The sequence below is a fragment of the Vigna angularis genome, chromosome 1, assembly GCF_016808095.1.
Source record: "Vigna angularis cultivar LongXiaoDou No.4 chromosome 1, ASM1680809v1, whole genome shotgun sequence".
Classification (NCBI taxonomy): domain Eukaryota; kingdom Viridiplantae; phylum Streptophyta; class Magnoliopsida; order Fabales; family Fabaceae; genus Vigna; species Vigna angularis.
The window spans coordinates 9727471-9749042 of NC_068970.1; the positions used below are offsets into that span (position 1 = coordinate 9727471).

The 21572-nt window shown below is 32.9% G+C and overlaps 2 protein-coding genes across 2 annotated transcripts; one reads left to right on the plus strand and one right to left on the minus strand.

Annotated features, from left to right (window-relative positions):
* The first annotated feature begins 1549 nt into the window (after nt 1–1549).
* On the plus strand, nt 1550–4291 carry LOC108332289 (myb family transcription factor EFM). The gene is made up of 4 exons (XM_017567461.2): nt 1550–2019; nt 2348–2962; nt 3250–3326; nt 3533–4291. Exons 1-4 carry the CDS (start codon nt 1830–1832, stop codon nt 4001–4003), a joined length of 1353 nt encoding a protein of 450 aa, XP_017422950.1. The 5' UTR covers nt 1550–1829; the 3' UTR covers nt 4004–4291.
* Nucleotides 4292–15750: 11459 nt separating this feature from the next.
* Nucleotides 15751–19768, minus strand: LOC108321141 (zinc finger CCCH domain-containing protein 25). Its single transcript, XM_017552835.2, has 9 exons — nt 19452–19768; nt 19216–19314; nt 18620–19092; nt 18443–18509; nt 18265–18318; nt 17886–17954; nt 17741–17806; nt 17567–17635; nt 15751–16173 (listed from the first exon to the last, which is right to left on the minus strand). Exons 1-9 carry the CDS (start codon nt 19560–19562, stop codon nt 16081–16083), a joined length of 1101 nt encoding a protein of 366 aa, XP_017408324.1. The 5' UTR covers nt 19563–19768; the 3' UTR covers nt 15751–16080.
* Between the last annotated feature and the right edge of the window lie 1804 nt (nt 19769–21572).

Here is a 21572-nt window from a genome sequence, read left to right on the forward strand (position 1 = left end):
ATTTATCATTAATATTACGTGAAAGTCTCAGAATATAGGCTTGAAATGAATAAGTTTGATAGATGCTTAAGGAATTGTTGAGAGAATAATGTGATGAGTTATAGTATATAAGAAAAACCATCATAACCAAAAATGCAAATAATACATATGTTTATGATCACTTTATCGTTAGATCAAACTCACATGAAAGTTTAAGTAATAAGAGAATAGCGACATTAGTATATATATATATATATATATATATATATATATATATATATATATATATATATATATTTGTAATTTAATAATATCTCTTTGTGTATTATATAGTTTGATAAGAAAATTATACAGTAGATAGAGAAGATTTTAAGAAAAAGTAGAGTTTAATTTGATTGTTTGTGTGAAAGCCGGAAAGAATGAAGTAAACGAGACGTGATCCAATGAATGAACCATATGAAGGAAAAATGGTTTAACATGCAAAAGAGAATCTTCTTAGCTTCTTACCCACTTCATTAAAGATGGTAGCAGAAGAAGATTCTCGTCTGATAGGCTCCTTTATCACTCTTTTAGAGCATGATTTTTTTTTTCTTCCCTTTAAGCTTAGTGGGTTGTGTTCCCTTAATTTAGAGTCGCAGAATTGGAACTAAGATATTCCTTTCTTGGAGCCAAATATTTTATTCTGTATAGTGAGTGTCTAGTTTTTTAGATTAGATATTCCTCCCCTTCCCTCAATGCACTCCAATTCATCACAATTATGCAACTTTTTCGACTCAAAGAGAAAGTTGCAAGCTAGTTTGATACTAAACACCTATTTGAATATGTGCTTTCCCTCTCCTTCTTTCTCCCTTTCTCTTTATTCACTGTGTTGGTAAAAATTATGTTCATCGTATATGCTCCCCCACAATTCAAACTCTTTCCATTAATTAATCATCACAGATTCATAACACCAATTCCATAACATCTGCATCCATATCTTCATTTCACAAAGGAAAATCTATTATACTACTACATACACATGCATGCATGCACATGCATATACATATTAAATGATATATATATATATCTATCCTTTTACTTTGTGCCTAAGACTTTTGAAGAAAAAATTGATGAATATATCCTGTAAATCAAGATATGAGTGGTGAAAAGAAGTATGACAGGAAGAAAAGAAAGGGAACAAAGATAATAGAGCGTTAATAAGATTTTGATTTGAAATTGTTGGAGAATCTGAGTCTTATTTGCGCACAGGCGTAGCTAGTATGAAAAGAAAGGGAAAATAAAAGGAGTAGATGAGGGATAAAAAGAGAGAAAGGAGTAAAGAAAAAAAAGGAGTAACAGTAAGAAGAATCATCTTTTGTATTAGTGATTTTGAATTCGTACAAAGAACACTGAGAGGTTCTAAAACCAGGCTCTAAGCACATGACCCTCTAATGTCAGACTCTCTGATTCCTTCACCTCTCTCATTTTTTGCACTTTTTTTGCATTGGTTCTTTGTAGGAAGTTACTTCTCTCTGCTTTATCCCATGCTTTTTCTTTTCTTTTTTCTCTCTCTCTCTCGAACCTGCTTTATTCCCATTGAACTCACCTCTAAAAGAAGACGATCCTCCCTCGATCCTCCTTGTGTTCAGAAACAACACTACCTCCCTTTTCTCTCTCTCTCTCTCTCTCTCTCTCTCTCTCTCTCTCTCTCTCTCTCTCTCCCACCAAAAACCACAAAGGAAGAAGCCAAACACGCTCTTTTGCTCTTGTTTGTTCCCACATACCACCCTGTTCCTATTTTGGCATGAACATATTTTAAACAGTGAGTGCTTGTGAAATCAGTTGCTATAACTATACGTGAAAATTAGGGAATGGCATCACCATCAGAACTTAGTCTTGATTGCAAGCCCCAAAGCTATTCCTTGCTACTCAAATCCTTTGGAGATCAAACTGATCAGACCTACAAGCTTGAAGAATTCCTCTCTCGCTTAGAGGAAGAACGTCTCAAGATTGACGCCTTCAAGCGTGAGCTTCCTCTCTGCATGCAGCTTCTCACCAACGGTACACAATTCAAATCATCCTTTCATAAAAACCACCATTAAATTAATTCAACATACAGAATCGTAAACCTTAAAGATTCAAGCTTCCGATTCTATTTTAAATATACAGATACATAGATAAATAGATGCAACACTAACAAATTTACTCGTTCAGTATTCCGTTTTCTTATCATTCAGATTTTTCTAATAATAAAGTCCAGTTTGGATATATGATTAGCCTTTATCATCGTCTTCTTCTTATATTATAACACGAAACCATGATTTATATATTCTTCTGTGCACACCAAACAATTCAGTAATTACCCACGCAATTCTTTTCATTGAAATAGCCATGGAGGCTTCAAGACAGCAACTTCAAGCCTTTAAAGTAAACCATGGTGCAAAACCAGTTCTGGAAGAATTCATACCCATGAAGCACTTGGCCTCAGAAAGCTCAGAGAAGGCAACAAACATGTCAGACAAGGCAAATTGGATGACATCTGCGCAACTGTGGAGCCAAGCGAGTGAAGGAGCCAAACAACAACCAACATTAACATCACCCAAAGAAGCTGATATAGGCTTCAGCATCAGCCCCAAGCTGGCTCTGGACAACAAGCCGAGGAACGGTGGAGGAGCCTTCCTTCCATTTTCAAAGGAAAGAAACTCCTGCCAAGGCTCCACATTGCGGCCTCTACCTGAACTTGCCCTTGCCTCTTCGGAGAAAGAAATGGAGGACAAGAAACGAGCAGAGGCAGAAAAGGGACTTTCGTGTCAGAATAAGAAGGAGAATTCTGGCAGTGATGGAGCTGTGGTTGATCAAGGAAAAAGTGGTAGCCCAGTTGCATCATCTCTTGCACAAACAACAACAACCACTTCGCAAACTCATAGGAAAGCTAGAAGGTGCTGGTCACCAGACTTGCACCGTCGATTTGTTAATGCTCTCCAGATGCTCGGTGGATCACAAGGTATATAACAGTTCAATTTAACATAGTTAATTGTTTCTTTGTGTGTTAACTGTATAACTTTGAGAAATATTCATTTTTTTTTGTGTCCGACAAGAAAGAGTATTACAAATATAACCGATTAGGCTGTTATATATCTAATTGAAAATTAATATACATGACAAGATTTTTAGCTTTATAGTATCAATTACTTTAAAGGTTGTCATAAAGAAAGTGATTTCTAATTTTTTTTTCATGGGTTATTTGAATTTTGCAGTGAGTAATTATGTGTGACTTTGAATGTTTTACAGTGGCAACCCCAAAGCAGATAAGGGAGTTGATGAAGGTTGACGGTTTGACCAATGATGAAGTTAAAAGCCATTTGCAGGTAAATGTTTTTCTGTTCAACTCTTCTTGTATGTTCAGACAGACAGGCACCTTTGTTGTTGCTGTACTATTACTGTCATTGTCAACCTGACGTACCATTCTGCATTCCCAAACGAACTTTTTGTAGTTTTGTTACCGTGTTCTTTTCTTTAATCAATTAATTAATATAAAATTCATAATTACATTTCGTAATTATTCTGTTAACAGAAATATAGGCTTCACACAAGAAGACCCAGTCCAAGTCCTCAAGCGAATGCAGCTGCTCCACAGCTCGTGGTCCTAGGCGGAATCTGGGTCCCACCGGAATATGCCACTGCGGCACACACAGGCACCCCAACTCTCTACGGCGCCCACCCAACCTCTCACGCACCGCCGCCACACTACTGCACTGCCACTCCTGTGCCGCAAGAGTTCTACACTGCGGCGCCGCAGCAGCAGCTGCTTCCGCCTCCTCCGCCTCATCACAACCCGCTCCACCACCTGCACATGTACAAGGCAGCGGCACACGGGCATGGGTCACCGGAGTCGGACCTTCCCGGAGGAGGAGAGAGGTCGGAGAGCATTGAGGACGGGAAGTCGGAGAGTAGCAGCTGGAAGGGAGAGAGTGGGGAGAACGAAGGGGAGAGGAAAGGGATCGGTGAAGAGAGCAATGGGAGTGAAATCACTCTGAAATTCTAGGGTTTGTGAGAAGTGGTTTTAGAATTAGGGTTTTGGTTGCATACCTACACATGCATGTTGAACTATTCATTAACAAGAATGGGAAAAAAACAAAGTAAGTAGAACAAAATATCCTAAGCTGTACTTTTTGCATATATATTTCTGTGGTAGTCTCCGGTGCAGAGGGTAAAAGAGGCATAAAAGTGGACATTTGTTTTGTTTTTGCTTTACCAGATGCAAAGTATCGATGCTGCTATGTATCAGTATCAGTGTACTACTATCAAGGGAAGAATTGGATTCCTATAATTGGCATTTTCTGGGTTACAAATTTACCCTTAAGTTTCCCATGTAATAACAATGTCCACCACTAAAAGGATTTTTTATTTTTCCATTCTTACTTGGACTGTTCTGGAGAAGAAGGAACTGCTTGAAAAGAAAGAAGAACAAGAAGAGAAACGCTAGTGCTTTATTTTAATGATAATGAATATTGACTTTTGTTATTACTATCTATATAAAACTATAATTTTAAATAAAAGTAGTTATTGATTAAAAAAAACGACATAAAACTTGTAGTTTTATTATATATATATATATTAAAATAAACAATCAAGTGTTGTTAAAGTCGTTTATATTTAACCACGTAAGACCTTTTGTCTGGGGATTTTCATAGTTTGAACTAACGACAGTTTTTCTCTGTAAAGCAATCAATCTTTATCTGTGTGAAGTTCTTGGGAGTATGCAAAAGAAATGCTGCACACAACACACAGTACTTCAGCCTAATGAAGGAAAATTCACTTTAATACGGCCATTAGCACTTCAAATTGCTTTTATAATAAGGAGGAGTTTCACCGAAAAGATACAAATATCAATAACATCTGAGTTTGATTATATAAGAGATTGACATTATTTTTTATCCAAAATCTTAAGATAATAAGTTAATGAGAATCTTTATACAGTGTTTTACTTTCTCATTTTTATCCAATATAGATTTAGACTCACTTATATTTTCAACATTTAGATCACTACTCAATGAAAAATTGCCAATTGTTACTAATTATAGCTTTGATCTTTGCCAACTCTTCATCATTTCCATTACCTACTCTTGATTTGAATTTGCATGTTCTACCCATACATCAAACTGTAGAAAGCCAAATGATAGTTTTAATATTTATTGCATTCCGTGTTACGTAGCTGTCATTGCTAAATTTGACCAACACTCTTATAATCTGATATTTAAAATTTATGAAAAATAATGGTTTAATCCCTAATTAATTAAATTTCCCGAAAACTATTCCCCCTAAAAAGTTATATTATTACGCAGTGTCGTGTGCGCAAAAGAAAAATCAAAGATCTATATATTTATTGACATAATGAAAATGTTGAACCAATATTTAAAAAATGGTTCATAATCATAAGTTTAACCATAGCATCAAGAAACCTTATTTAACTCTCGGACCAACAACTTCTTTGAATAAAATATATTGGGTTCAAAGATATGGTGAATTATGAGACATTTTTGTAAATGGATATTCGATTTTCTTTTTAAATAAGGTTATATAATTTGAGGGAAGTCAAGTTACTTGAAAAAAGTTAGGTATGTTGGCTTTAAGTTCTTTAATTTAGAAAAAAAAATATAATATAGGAATGTTAGCTCTACAATAAATTAGAGTAAAGGAAGAGAAAAAAACGTCAAGTTGTATACTAGGTCGTTTTTTCTCAAGAATTACATTCACTTGGTCATTTGTCTTTGATCAAACCAATTCATTATACTTTATAGTTTTTATGACATTCAATATACAAACATAATACCCAACAATCAAGATATTAAGTCTTACAAGATCTTGGCAAAACATCTCGTAAAACTCAATCACAATCACACTTTAATAACACATACACACACAAAAATAAGGTCACTTGAGAAGCTAAACTTCCAATTATGAATGAGAAATAAAAGTAATCTTCGAAGTATTTTTCTATATAAGATTTTGAATTCATTAATTCAATAAAAAAAAACTCTAAATTCGAGGAAGTTCTTGTATCCACTAAAGTGTACGTGTTATCCACTAAAGAGGTTCAGATAACAAAACATGTTCTGGAGAATTTTATCATTTGGGCTAGCTAGATTAATAAAGTCATCCGTAGTGAAGTTAGTGTTTATTTTATTTTATGTTAATTATGTATTATTTTTTGTAACATTAATAACATGATTTATATTTGTATATTGTTACTATGGGCTCATAATCGACCGAACGGTAAAAGTGCAGAAGAGTCAGCTCGACCGATGATACCTCTCAGGTCAATGAATCGATCGGTTAAGACAGCCGTTAAGGTAATTAATAGTAATAACTGTCGGGGGTTAATGAAAATAATTGTCATTTATTGACAATTAATATTGTCATTCATTGGTGGTTAATGAGTCAGACTTAACGGTAACCTCATTATAATTTATAAATATATTTCTGGCAATGGAGACAGGTAACTTTTAACTTGAACTGAACTTAGAGCTCTGATAACTAAATCTTGATTACAAGATTATTACACAAAGTCACTGACTTGAGCGTCGGAGTGTCTTTTGCAAACACTCTCCCTCACGGCTTGGACAAGGAGAAGAGAGAAGACAACACAACTAGACATCGGAGCAGACAACTTTGAATGTTTTAGATTAGGGTTCTAAATCCTGCCGAAACATATACTAATTTTATTTAAATGTAGAATGACTCTAAGAAAAGGTTAACATTTCTTTAATGATATTACAACTTATTGTAGTTACTAATACTTCACCACCTTCAACCACGGCCATTTCTTGTAATTTCTTGAGTTCATTACATAAGAGAATTAACACTTTGACCATGTACGCGTAAGTTACTAAATCTATTGTTTTTTCTCTGTTACATAAATTAAACATAATAAATTGAATTATTAATATTACGTAATGAATGTTTCTTATACCGTTATGCAAACTCATTTGAGATTAAGCTACAGTTCACTACACTTCACATAAATTATTTATCTTACTGTTTTTATTTAGTTACAATATAAGATTTATGTTTAACTTTTAGTGCAAACATGAATCAGAGAACTGTAATGTGTAGATGGTATGTAGTGACACAAATGTATACATTTATCGATATTATTCTGCAGTGAAAAGCGATAATAAAAAATTAACTCAAAATTAAGAATGAATTTAACTTTTTGTTTATTGAGTCCAATTTTGAATTTCTAATTATTCTGAAACCCATACTCCTTGAAGGATGAAGAAGATACGGAATTCATTAAAATGTATTTATTTATTTTAGGTATTTTGTATTAGTTGTTGATTTCCTTAGTTTTATTTAAATTTACATGTGAATGTTATATTAGTATTAAACTTTTTTTTTCTTGTATGATATTTAATTAATGTTTATCATTATACGCATGTTTATTAAAGAGAGATGAATCAATGCTATAAATACTAGCGAAACCAGAATTCGGCCTATGTATTGAAAATTCGGAATGGGCGTAGGCCTATTTATTGAGAATTCAGAAGACCTATTTATAGAAAATTATGAACGGGCTTGGGCCATCATTGAAAGACAATTGCTTCCTGTATCCCATCAATTTCTTCATGCATCCAATCAATTTTCCCAAATGACCATTTTATTTTTTATAAAAGTGACCTCCGGATTATGAATTCCGTAACAGGCTTTCCGGAATTTTTGGAATAATAGTTATCGAAACGAAATCTTTGAAACGTGATTTTCTGAACAAAATTTCCGGAACGCGTGAAGTACATTCTGAAACAATTTTTTTAATAAATTTTCAAAATACACTTTATAAATGCATATAATACTTTTCAAGATAAAATTTCCAGTAAACTCTTTAAAAATGTGAAATGTTTTTTAGAAAACTCTTTTCAGATGATATTCTTTTAGCATTTTCTCTCTTCTTTTGCAGTAGCGGTCTGGTGATGGTGGCAGTGGAGGCCACAATGAAAGTGGGAGTGTGATGCAATGGTGAAGGATATTTAAGTATTTCTCTCGTGTGATGGGATGCAGAAATAAATTTTTGGGGTGCAGGAAGCAATTGCCTTATTGAAAATTCAGAATGGTCTTAGGGTAATGCACTGAAAATTTGGAATGTGCTTGGGCCCGTGTATTACAGAAACAGACAGGATCACAGCCTCATTCAACCACCAAAACTAGAGTTGTATGGGTCCTTTCCAAGTAAATAAGTTGAGTGTTGCTGCCTCCACCACCACAGTCTTCTTAATGTACCTTTCCAATTTATCTTTTTCAAAAAATATCATTAGGTTAAATTTTTTTTACTTTTACCATTAATTTTTTATATTTTTAATTAAATATCCTAATTCAATACCTCATTCCAGTACACACCACCCCCTCCCCTCCTCTTTTCCTTCTCTTTGTTAGAATAGCTACAGCGGAATTGTTAGCGTGGAATAACAAACCAAGAGAGTTTTTAATACGAACGTGTGCCTTTTAATTTCTACTCAATTAAACTTACCAAGCAAATAACAATGACAAATAAAGAGAGTAAAGTTGAGAGAAATTTGCACAGATGATTTTATCCTGGTTCGGATCTTACCAATCCTACGTCCAGTCGCTTATCTCAAACAAGATAAACCTTTTTCACTAACACAAAACAATTACAAATATTAATCACAAAGAATAACAATTTGTAAGAGTTTAGAATTACCACCTCTCTTGAAACCACAAGAGATGAACTTACACTTCCTTTGAATCTTCACAAAGGATGACCACCTCCTTCGAATGATTCACGAAGGATGATTCTCTTCCAGTCACTTCCTCGGACACACCAAGGATGAACAAGCTATTCCTCTGTCACCGTAGTAGCACTTCAGGACTTTGCAGACAAGAGTTTCCTTAGCTTCAATAGAGTTCTCAAAGAGTTCAGAGATCTTTAGCACAATGGAAGAGTTGTTTTTGAGATAAAGAGTGAGCCATTTTATAGACTCAGCCTAATACCCTTCCATTCTTCGAAAACGGGCCATCTAACGCATTTAATCGATTAACATAAATATTAATCGATTAATAATGAGTACAACGGCTAGTTTTTCAAATCTGAAACCCCCAACGACTAGTTTTTCAAATCTGAAACCCCCAACGGCTAGTGTTAATTGATTATTCTCAGGAATGATCGATTAACTAATCGATTATTACAGGGACAATTGGGTTTTCAGTGTCAGCCTCGTTTTAATCAATTAAAACTGGGTTTAATCGATTAAAACAGCTTGTGGATGATTCTCAACAGTAAATAAATCAAATATAAATTACAAGAATCAACCCTAATACATATAAGAGCACTATTACATCAACTTTGATTATTCTAAAAGCTTTATAAACTACAGAGATCTTCAATCTGCCTTTATGGATCTTGACTTGTTCAAATCTGTTCATCATCAAAACTTCATCTTTGATTTTTGCTAACATTCTCCCCCTTTTTGATGATGATAAAAAACTCCTTTGATTTAAAGCTTTTAGTAATAATCTGGATAAAACACAACTTATGGAAGAAAAAGTGCATTAGTGAAAAAACACAAATAAGCAAATAAGCTTTAAACATTTTCTCCCCCTTTTTTATCATAATTAAAAAGTTGTGTTTGATGTTCTCCCCCTAAGATAATACTCCCCCTTAATAAAAGCATATATGCATATGAGCTAAAAATGTTTCAAATTTAAAGATTCATTCAAACATACACAATAGGATATTTAAAGCTTATAATTTTAGGATAAAGAACTTATAAAACATTGTTTATATCTTCATCTTGAGGATTGTCATCATTCTTCGCTTCATTTGTTGTCTTCTACAAATCTTCATCATTGCCTGCATGTAATTCAACTGACTCAAGAGATTTTGCCTCAAGGTCTACAATTTCATCAAAGACAACATGCACACATTCTTCTATTTCAAATGTTTTCCGATTGAAAACTATATATGCTTTGTATATTAGAAGATATCCAAAAAAAATAGTTTCATCGGCCTTGGAATAAAATTTTCTTAAATTTTGTTTTAAAGAAATTCTAAATATTAAACAATAGGTACCCAACTACTTGTATGGGTCCTTTGGGTTAGATTTAGAAAAAAGAAATCATTTTACAACCCAAACATATCTATCACTTGGAACACCATAATGCTTAATTTTACATTTATTTGAAGTATGACCCTTTTTCATACAATAAAAGCATGATACAAAGTTTGTGTTCCAATAAGTTGTTCCTTTTTCTACCCATGTTCTACGGGTTCTATTATTATGTTTATTTTTAATTTTAGGAACATACTTATTTTTAACAACCTTATTTTCATTATTTTTACTACATTCTTCTAAGGTTGTGTGTTCTAGTAGTTTCTTAAAATTTTCACAAGAAGCACATTCATCACTACTAGTAAATTTACCCTTTTCAAAAAATAAAACTTTATTTTTCAAATCTTTATTTTCTTCAAAAATATTTTCAAAATTTAATTTTAAATTTTTATTTTCTTCAAGAATATTTTCAAAGTCTGATTTCAAATTTTTATTTTCTTCAGAAATATTTTCAAAATTTAATTTTAAATTTTTGAAATCCTTTTTCAATTTCTTATGAGCTTTATCTAATTTTTCAGATTCTACTATTAAAGCGGCATAAGTTTCATGCAATTCATCTTCACTAATTTGACTATAATTATCAGAATCGCTAGATGTACTTACTTGGCTTCCAGCGTCGTCGTTCACCACTAAACAGATGTTTGCTTCTTCATCAGATTCGCTCAAATCGGAAATTGTTTCGTTGTCATCGTCCCATGCGATGTAGGCTTTCTTTTTCTTGAAGTTTTTCTTTTCCTTTAATTCTTCATTCGTTTTTTGATTTGGGCAGTCCGCTTTTAAGTGCCCCCTTTCTCCGCAACCATAACAATTATAGTGTGAGGAAGATCCTTGATTTTCTTTCTTTTCGAATTTTAATCTTCCTTTGTCTTTTGATTTCATGAACCTGTTGAGCCTTTTTATCATGAGTCTCAAATTTTCTTCATCTTCTGAATCTTCATCTTCCATTTTGCTCTTGCTCTTTTCTACCTCAGATTTCAAGGCTAGACTCTTTTTCTTAGTTTTTGCTTTTGCTTCTTCTTCATCTAGTCTTCCGAGGTCAAGTTCATGCTCTCTCAACTTTCCAAATAATGCCGCCATAGTCATTGTGTTGAGATTTTGTGACTCCGAGATTGCAGTCACCTTTGGTTGCCACGACCTGTCTAAAGACTTCAAGATTTTAATGTTAAGTTCATCGGTATCAAATGACTTACCTAGTCCAATGAGATGATTGACAATGTTGGTGAAGCGTTTTTGAACGTCTGAAATTGTTTCTCCTTGCTTCATCCGGAACATTTCATACTCTTGGATTAAGGAGTTCTTTCTTGCCCTCTTTACATCATCTGTTCCTTAATGCGTCACTCTGAGTACGTCCCACATTTCTTGAGCAGTTTTGAAGACAGAGACCCTGTAGAACTCATCAACAGTCAATGCTGATGCAATGATATTCCGAGCTTTTACATCATTCTGAAATCTTTTCTTTTCTTCAATGGTCCATTGACCACAGGGCTTTGGTTCCTGTGTATTGTTAGTAGGAACAGAAGAGCCAGACGCAATAACATCCCAAATTTCACAATCAATAGATTCAATAAATATTTGCATTCTTACCTTCCAGAATGCATAGTTCTCACCTGTGAATAGTGGGGATCTATTGATTGATGCACCCTCTGCAAAGGTTTGATGTGATCCTGCCATTTGAATGACTATCAAAGAAAGCTCTGATACCAATTGTTAGAATCGCTGCAGCGGAATTGTTAGCGTGGAATAACAAACCAAGAGGGTTTTTAATACGAACGTGTGCCTTTTAATTTCTACTCAATTAAACTTACCAAGCAAATAACAATGACAAATAAAGAGAGTAAAGTTGAGAGAAATTTGCACAGATGATTTTATCCTGGTTCGGATCTTACCAATCCTACGTCCAGTCGCTTATCTCAAACAAGATAAACCTTTTTCACTAACACAAAACAATTACAAATATTAATCACAAAGAATAACAATTTGTAAGAGTTTAGAATTACCACCTCTCTTGAAACCACAAGAGATGAACTTACACTTCCTTTGAATCTTCACAAAGGATGACCACCTCCTTCGAATGATTCACGAAGGATGATTCTCTTCCAGTCACTTCCTCGGACACACCAAGGATGAACAAGCTATTCCTCTGTCACCGTAGTAGCACTTCAGGACTTTGCAGACAAGAGTTTCCTTAGCTTCAATAGAGTTCTCAAAGAGTTCAAAGATCTTTAGCACAAGGGAAGAGTTGTTTTTTAGATAAAGAGTGAGCCATTTTATAGACTCAGCCTAATACCCTTCCATTCTTCGAAAACGGGCCATCTAACGCATTTAATCGATTAACATAAATATTAATCGATTAATAATGAGTACAACGGCTAGTTTTTCAAATCTGAAACCCCCAACGGCTAGTTTTTCAAATCTGAAACCCCCAACGGCTAGTGTTAATTGATTATTCTCAGGAATGATCGATTAACTAATCGATTATTACAGGGACAATTGGGTTTTCAGTGTCAGCCTCGTTTTAATCAATTAAAACTGGGTTTAATCGATTAAAACAGCTTGTGGATGATTCTCAACAGTAAATAAATCAAATATAAATTACAAGAATCAACCCTAATACATATAAGAGCACTATTACATCAACTTTGATTATTCTAAAAGCTTTATAAACTATAGAGATCTTCAATCTGCCTTTATGGATCTTGACTTGTTCAAATCTGTTCATCATCAAAACTTCATCTTTGATTTTTGCTAACACTCTTTCCTTTCCATCACCCATACCCATCCTCCCCCCTCTCTTCTCCGTCACCCACTACCTCCCCCCCCCCCCCCCCCCCCCCCCCAACCTCTTCTCCTTCCCTTTTCCATTTCCATCACCCATCCCCCTTCCCTTCTTTTCTTTCTCTTTTTCATTTCCATTACCCACTCTCACACTTTTATCTCCCCAGTTCCAGTAATCAGAACATTCTCAGGCTTAATATTCCTATGGATCACGTTCATAATCATGACAATACTTAACCACCATCATTACCTCCTTCAGTATCCCAGCGGCCATGTGTTCCGAACACGGTCCCTCCCTCATCTTATTAACCAACCTTCCTCTGGAGCACAGCTCCATCACAAGGTGCCAACACTCTGCATCCTCATACACCACTTTCAGAGTTACAACCCCAGGGTGCCCCAACACGTGCTGCATTATCTCCACCTTGCGGTGCACCGTCTCCTCCCCTTCCTTTGCGTCTTGCACGCGTACTCCACGCTTTCCCATGTATATATATGTAAATGTGTACTGGTAAGGCCGAAACGGATGTGGAAATCCGTTCGGCCTTCAGCGAACATGGATATCCGTTAACTGATGTTTATTTTTGTTTATTTTTTTTAACGTTTTAAACATGGTAATTCAATTTTTACTGAAGGACAATTATGGAATGGGGTGGTGCAGGAGAAGATTCGTGGTGGTACAGAGAGCAACACCCAAATAAGTTTTACTTAAATGTGTTCATTCGGGCCTTGAGAAAAGTTAAGGCGCTACTTTATGAGTGTTGTTCCCTCTACCACCACCAAATGCTCTCTGCATCACCCCATACCTAATTTTTCATTCCAATAAAATGGATGTCAATATCCGTTTCACTTTTAATAAATGTCAACATTCGTTTCACCTACAACGAATGTTGATATCCATCAACGAATGTGACAACATCCATAAACTAAAAAATAGAAAAAAAACTTAACAGATGTGACCACATCCGTTAACGATGTGACACATCCATTTAACTAATAATATGAAAAATATTATAATAATTAATTAAATAATAATATATAAATTAAATTAATAATAATTATTTTATTAAATAAAATAAAAGTAATTTATGTATAATTATGTAATAAATTTAAAATAAAATTAAATAATATTTATATATTAATTTAAAATATAATAAATTAATTAATTAAAAAAAGAACTTATGACACATCTGTTTAACTAATAATATAAAAAATATTATAATAATTAATTAAATAATAATACATAAATTAAATTAATAATTATTATTTTATTAAATAAAATAAAATTAATTTATATATAATTATGTAATAAATTTAAAATAAAATTAAATAATATTTATATATTAATTTAAAATATAATAAATTAATAAATAAATAAAAAATTTAAATGACACATCGTTTAACTAATAATATCAAAAATATTATAATAATTAATTAAATAATAATATATAAATTAAATTAATTATTATTATTTTATTAAATAAAATAAAATAATTTATATATAATTATGTAATAAATTTAAAATAAAATAAAATAATATTTATGTATTAATTTAAAATATAATAAATTAATAAACTAAAATAAAAAAAAAACAAAGAAAAATCTTAACGGATGTGACCACATCCATTAACAGCACGTTTATTTAACTAATAATATAAAAATATTATAATAATTAATTAAATAATATTATATAAATTAAATTAATAATAATTATTTTATTAAATAAAATAAAATTAATTTATATATAATTATGTAATTAATTTAAAAGAAAATTAAATAATATTTATATATTAATTTAAAATATAATAAATTATTAAACTAAAAACTAAAAAAACTAAGGAATCCGTTCAATTAATTATATAAAAAATATTAAATTGATAAACTAAAACTAAAAAAAAACTTGAATGAATGTAATCACATCGTAAATGACATATCCGTTGAAGTATTTTTTCTTTAAAGGATGCGACATCCATTGAAAAGAAAATTGTGAGGGTGTAGACTATTTTAAAATATAAAAAATAGTTTTAGAATATTTTAAAAATGTGATGATGCATGGAGCAATGGTGCAGGGTGTAACCCTCCTACTTTATTCACTACCTCACTTGCCCTTCAGTCTACAACTTTATTAGGTAAATTACCTCGTTTTTGTAAGGCTACAGTTTTTATTTCCTATGATAAGTATTCTTTTTAATATTTCTCTGTTTTAATACAGTAAAGACCGCATTTAAACCATTCTTGGGTAACATAAAATTCCTATTTTGTGCAGTGGAATATGTTGAATTTCGAAAGCAACAAGTTGTAGAATACGATTGTCCCACTAAACCACCAAAGTAGACAGGCCCAATCCATAATTTACCCAAATCAAGTAAAACTTTCATACCAAGGATCTTTCATTTATTTTATTTTTTGTATGACCAGAATACATACATGACTTCCACTTAGTATCTAACTAATCTTTCTTCACCAGGCTAACCCATTTTGAGATTAAGTGTTCCAGTTAAGACATCGTGGCTAAGTTGGACCCAAATTTGGTTACACGCTTCAAGTGGAAAACTTTTGAATATTACCAACAAAGTTATCACTCTATTTGACTATGGAACAGAACAAATAAACATTTGCCTAGTAGCAAGTTTAGTACACCAAGTCCACAGTTTTTTCATGCCAAAATACAAGCTTTTGGATAAAACATACCACTTCATGCAATTGAGTATAGTAGTGCTATGGATCATACCCGAACTGGTTATTGTTCTCTCAAGGTCACCACCAATCAAACTAAGATAAAATTATAGAGCTATTCTTGTTACCAAACAAGTGAATCATAATATCAAAGGAATATTTCTACTAAAAAGGGATTATTCATATGAGGACAGAAAGGATCAGACATTAGGTTAAATAGAGATGACAATGAACAAAAGATAACACTGAATTCTCTGACCTAATACAACAAGTCCAAAAGGTACACCACATGCAATTTGTTTATCTTGTGAATTTATAACAGGTGAATCCATAATTATGACCAAGTTAACCAACAACTAAACAGTATAAGCAAAACTCTATTGATGCTATTTAGTAAAAGCTAGAGTTGTTGAATCAGAAAAAGAAAAATAAAAGAGATTCATTGACTTATCCAGCCATTTTTTCTTCATATCAGACAAGGTATTATGTGTGCTAAACCCATTTTAAGCATCAGCGACACAATCTGAAATTTCCAAATATAGAATTACTATCTAGCATCAAGACTTCCATTTGTTAGTTGTCCATCCTTTAATCCAACGCCATCACCATCAATCTCTAACAGTACTGTATCAATTAGAGCCTGCAAGTCCCAAAAAGAAAACACTCAGTCGTGCTACTATTACGACTTCATCTCATCCATTTGGACGTGGAGATAGAGAAGAAAGGAAACAAAGCTACTGGAGTAATAGGAACAACTGAACTCAAATAGAGCTCACAAATTTATAAGACAACTCCAAACATCAAACAACGTTCATAATTTCATATCAATAATGATGAACAAACATCAGAGATCTTTCAAATCTCAACAGGTCTATTTCATACATCTCCTTTATTTCTCCAAAAAAAGGTTTGCCAGGGTATTTTATTGCATAGTTCTTTTTGTCTTTTTGGACATAAACATATTTTTTATTCCTGCAAATATTGTTAAATATGATTTTAGTAAAAAAAGTTTTTTTTTGGGTTTTGGCCCTCACAAATTTATTTATATTTTAAATATCCATCTCTTGTTTAGTGCATAACATGCATCTACACGAGCCATGTAAATGACCATTATGACGTGACATGTATAGACATATGTAATCACCACTACGTATTAAAAGGGACCAATTGCCAAAAATTAAATGGATGAGGATCAAAACTAATCAAAAGTATTGGATGTCTAAAACCAAATTTAGCATATTCACATGAATAAAAACACATTTCACCCTTCACTTCGGGTACTATTATGGAGCATGACTATCTGTGACAATAGCTTTAGTTGACGTTTCTTGTATATTCCATTCCTCTGCGGCATACTCTTTTCCTTTACATTTGTACATCTCTAACTTGCATTACTAAAATTTCTTACGTCAAAATAAAATCCATGTCTTTTGGCCCCAATTTAATAATTTAGAAAAGATAGAAATTGTTTGCTAGGAACTTGGATATTACGGAGTGCCTGAGTCTCAAATTGGAGAAGTATGGGTGCACAATGCAATATTTCAGTGTTCGGTTATTTCCCCTCACTGAATAGCTTTTGAGGGTGGGTCCACAAGTGTTTGAATGCTTATCAACTGGTAGCAAAACTAGCTGTTAGTGCCTCGAAAAGGGTACTTACTTGAGTGAGACTTGGGCACTCCTACAATACCCAAGTTCTAATGATAGGCTCAAAGACAAAATAACATATAGAGATAAATGGGGCAACAGAAAAAACAAGTCATGAGACTCGTCTTCTATACAAATTATACTATATAATGCTTCTATGTTGACAAACAAAATTCAAGGAAACACAACAATTTGAAAAAATAGTTTATAAAGGGAGCATTTGTCACAATTCCACATAAAATTCAATACACATAATGCACAAAATCATGTGAAATTGAAAAAAGCAGTATCCAAAATCACAATGTATAATTTAATCATTTTTTAAAAACACAGAACATACTTTGCAGATCTGTACATAAATCGGAATTATGTGGTGTTAAGGCTCAAACCTGAAGTTCCTTTTCACTAGATTTAAGTCTTTCTGTGTAATCTTTCACTTGCAGAAAACATTTATGAAGCTGAAGATCAATTGCCCAAATTCAATGTTAGCAGCAGTGCATGAATTTGGCAATAGTATAGAGACTGCAAGTATTTGATTTATAATTATGACAACTAGATACTACCTTTATCAACTGCATCTGACGATATGAAGTGTTTTTCTTTGCATTGATCAGTGCATCCTCCAGTTTCTGCAGTAAATATTTTCCAGGTCAGAATAGATTTTTTGTTCAAAGTAAGGACAATCAAAAGAGTATAGCAAACAGATACCTTAGATTGCTTTTGCAATTCCTTAACATGGACCCTTTTCTCTTCCAATCCCTCTTCCATTAGAGAAACCTGATAAGCCAAAAATTCCACTTTCCACGTCATCAACAAACAGCAGAAATAAAAATAACACAAAGGGCTGGAGGACTTGTTATCCGGAATTGGAAGACTTCTGAAGGAAGTGATATGCCAACTTGGTATTTAGTAAACATTGGAATTCAGGGAAGTCTTCGTATGCATTTGTATGCACACCCCAAAAATGCAATTGTTCAGTTAGAAGAAAACATTTGTCACACTACCATAAAGCTGCTTGCTAGCATAGACTTGACCATTTAACAAATTGTAATCATTCATTCATGTTTGCTCTAAAGAGATTACAAACCTCTTTTTTGAGTTGATCAAGCTGCTTAGTTGAGCTCTCTAATTGAGCTTCTACCTGAAATCACACAAACAAAAAAAGTGCACCACAATCAACTACAATTTATTGTATGCCAATATGCAACCTAGACAAGAAATTCAGAATTCCTCACATTTCAGAAATTTAAAGGCATTTGCATTACCTGATCATCGTCAGCACCAGTTGATTCTGATGAAAGATCCATGCTATGTTGATTTGTAACATTCAAGCTGCAGGAAAAGCACTAATAAGTCCAGTAGATTATGCATGTAACAAAAGTAAACTGAAGAAAAATGGTTGGAAATAAACATATGTCAAGAAAAATGGATGGAAATCTTACTCATTGTTTCTCCTTGACTGATCTTTTCTATCCTCATCAAAACTTCTATCAAGGTCACTTGTCCTATCCGTTTTCCTGTCTGCATTAAAATCCAAGTTGTGGTCTCTATCCACATCTCCACCATCCCCCCTGCTATGTTCTTGTTCATTTTCAACTCTATCATCCTCTCTACCCCAGTCATTATCTAACATAGGATCTCTATCTTCATCATAGTCATGTATATGCTCAAATCTTCTATCCCTGTCCTGGTCTCGGTCTCGAGACCTATCACGGTCCCGACTCCAATCATTGCTCCGATTCCTGTATCCATCCCTACCACTATTATCATGATCATAATCTCGGTCTCGATCTCTCCCACGATCCCAATCTCCATTCCTCTCATCATTATGATAGTAATACCGTTCTCTGCCAAAGTTTGACCTGCCCCCACGAGACCTCACCCCATTAACTTTAACCACACGCCCGTCAATGGTCTGATTCGGAACAACAGAGAGTCAAATGCCTAAAACCCAAGCTAAGCACGACAATAATAATTCATAACCAGATATTAAAGACCCTAAAACATGTAAAAGAGGATAAATGATTAAATTACATACTCTGCCATTCATGTCGTTGATGGCGTCGATCGCTGACCTAGGATTCGTGAAAGTAACAAAACAATAGCACTTCCCCCTACCGCGTTGGTCGTTGATAATCTGGCATAAAAAAATTAGCGATTGAAACAAAACCCCGATGGGTGGAATTGATTATTTGTGAAAGGAATTACATAAATAAGGTGGTTATAAACAAAGTTGGTTAAAACCCTAAAAGAGATGGAGTTAGAAAAATGGACCTTCACATCGAGAATGGCACCATATAAATTGAAGACAGTGCGAATGGTTTCGTCGGTGATGTCGTAAGGAAGACCCCCAACATATATAGAGCTATCGTCGTCCATCGTCATTTTTCCTTTTCTGCTGTGTGTCGATCTTAGCTTACCTTACATTATTTACTTGTATTTGCATGCCATCAATGTTCTTCTTGCTTTGCGTCAACCTTCAAACTTCACTTATTCTTCCTTCCTCGCTGCCACTATCCCCTGATCCTTATTCAGTCAATCAGACATTCTACTTCACTCAATTCTGTTTCATATGCTAACTAATTAAAATATCGTTAAATGTCCTATGAAATTATATTCTAGAAGTCGAGTTCTTCGGATTTTTCTTCGACATGTTTCATTATTTAATCCAATTAAATTCAAACTTTAGTGTTTATTTTGTTAAATTTTCAAATGCGTATTTAACTTACTTGTAGTTTAACTTTTCTTTTCAATAAAATGTTTTCTTTTACTATTTTATAAGAATTTCATAACTAGTTTAAAAATGTACTTAATATGTAACATGTGAAGCTAAAATATTTAGACTAGTCAAAAAATAATAACCTATTAGGTAAAATTTTCATCATCAACTTTTCATCCAAAATGTTTCTGTATTAGAAAACCTTATGTTAAATCAAATAGCAATTAATATTAGCTAAATGGTTATAAAACAACAATTAATCTTCATCATTTATTCACAAGTCTATAATTTGAACTTTAGATTTAATTAATTAAAATAATCTCATATAATTTTAAGTTTAAATTTATTTATTTAACTACATAAAATGTAAATAACTTTATTTTCCGTTTCAATTATCTTCTTTTGTTTTTTTTTTATTTCTTTATTTCACTGTGTAACATTCTTCAATACCATGAAAAAAGAAAACATGGTTATTTATCAGTCTTCTTTAGGGAAACTATTTTACTCACCTTTGACTGAGTTAATGGTCCCTTATTTTAAAATTTTAACTATAGAGATATTTTGTATTGTTTTTGTACTGATGGACTGTGTACTGATGGGCTTATGGCCAATGTGTTGAAAAGAAAAACAAAAACTTAAATGGAACCATTTTTTCAGTAAATGAAGGCATTGCTTTTTGCACCCTCTTAAGTTCCTCCTACGCTTCATCGACGGTGTAAAATAACAAATTGTTCCTAAATTTTCTACCTTTGTACGTGTGCGTATAGATAATAAATCTCATGGAAGTGCTTTAAATATTCTTGCTCATTTCATTCTTGTCTCCTTTTCACTTTCCTGTTTCCTACTAAAGTTATTTGTTTTCGTAATATGATGTTTAAGGTAAGATGTTTAATGAAAATATATATATTTGAATTTAAATTCTTTGTACTAAGGGATATTTAGAGCTCCACATAATCGTTTGATGCACAGAATTAAATAATTTTTTTTATTTCAATTAAATGAGAATAACAGAAAATTCAAGACGTTGTAATGTATACATACCAACTTGTTGGGAAGTTTGGTTCAAGAGGTAATAATTTCAATATTCTTCAATGAAGTCTTAAGTTTGGGATTTGTAAATAAACAAATATACTAGAAAGAAAATATTTTCATGATAAGAAAAAGTAATTACAAATTTAAAGTTATTTTGTAAGCATAGGAAGGGGATAAAATTTGTAGAAAGTATATGATGGATGAAGAAATTGGGGTGTCCCACGGGTACTATTGGTTTTTTGTTGCATTGTAGGCTTTTGTTAAAGTGAGAAATGATGAGCATAAAGAAAGGGCAACAAGTTGAGATAATGAATGCAATGCAAAGTAAGGGTTTCTTTAACTTCATGTGTAATTCAAAGCACGACATGTAACAGAATGATTGCTATTATGATATGGATAACAACCTACCTCATACTAAGACCCATATTTTACAAATATGCATGTTGCATTGTTCGATTGCGTGGTCGAAATCATTACCTATAAATTAATCAGGACAAAAAGTCTAAAAGATCAATACCTTTATCATTTGTCCTTTATACACCTAAGTACACCTTTCGTTGCCCTTTTCCATACCAGTCAAATTACTCTATTTTATCTAACTTAGTCCTAACCTATAAGGATTACGATAAAAAAACATTCACAGA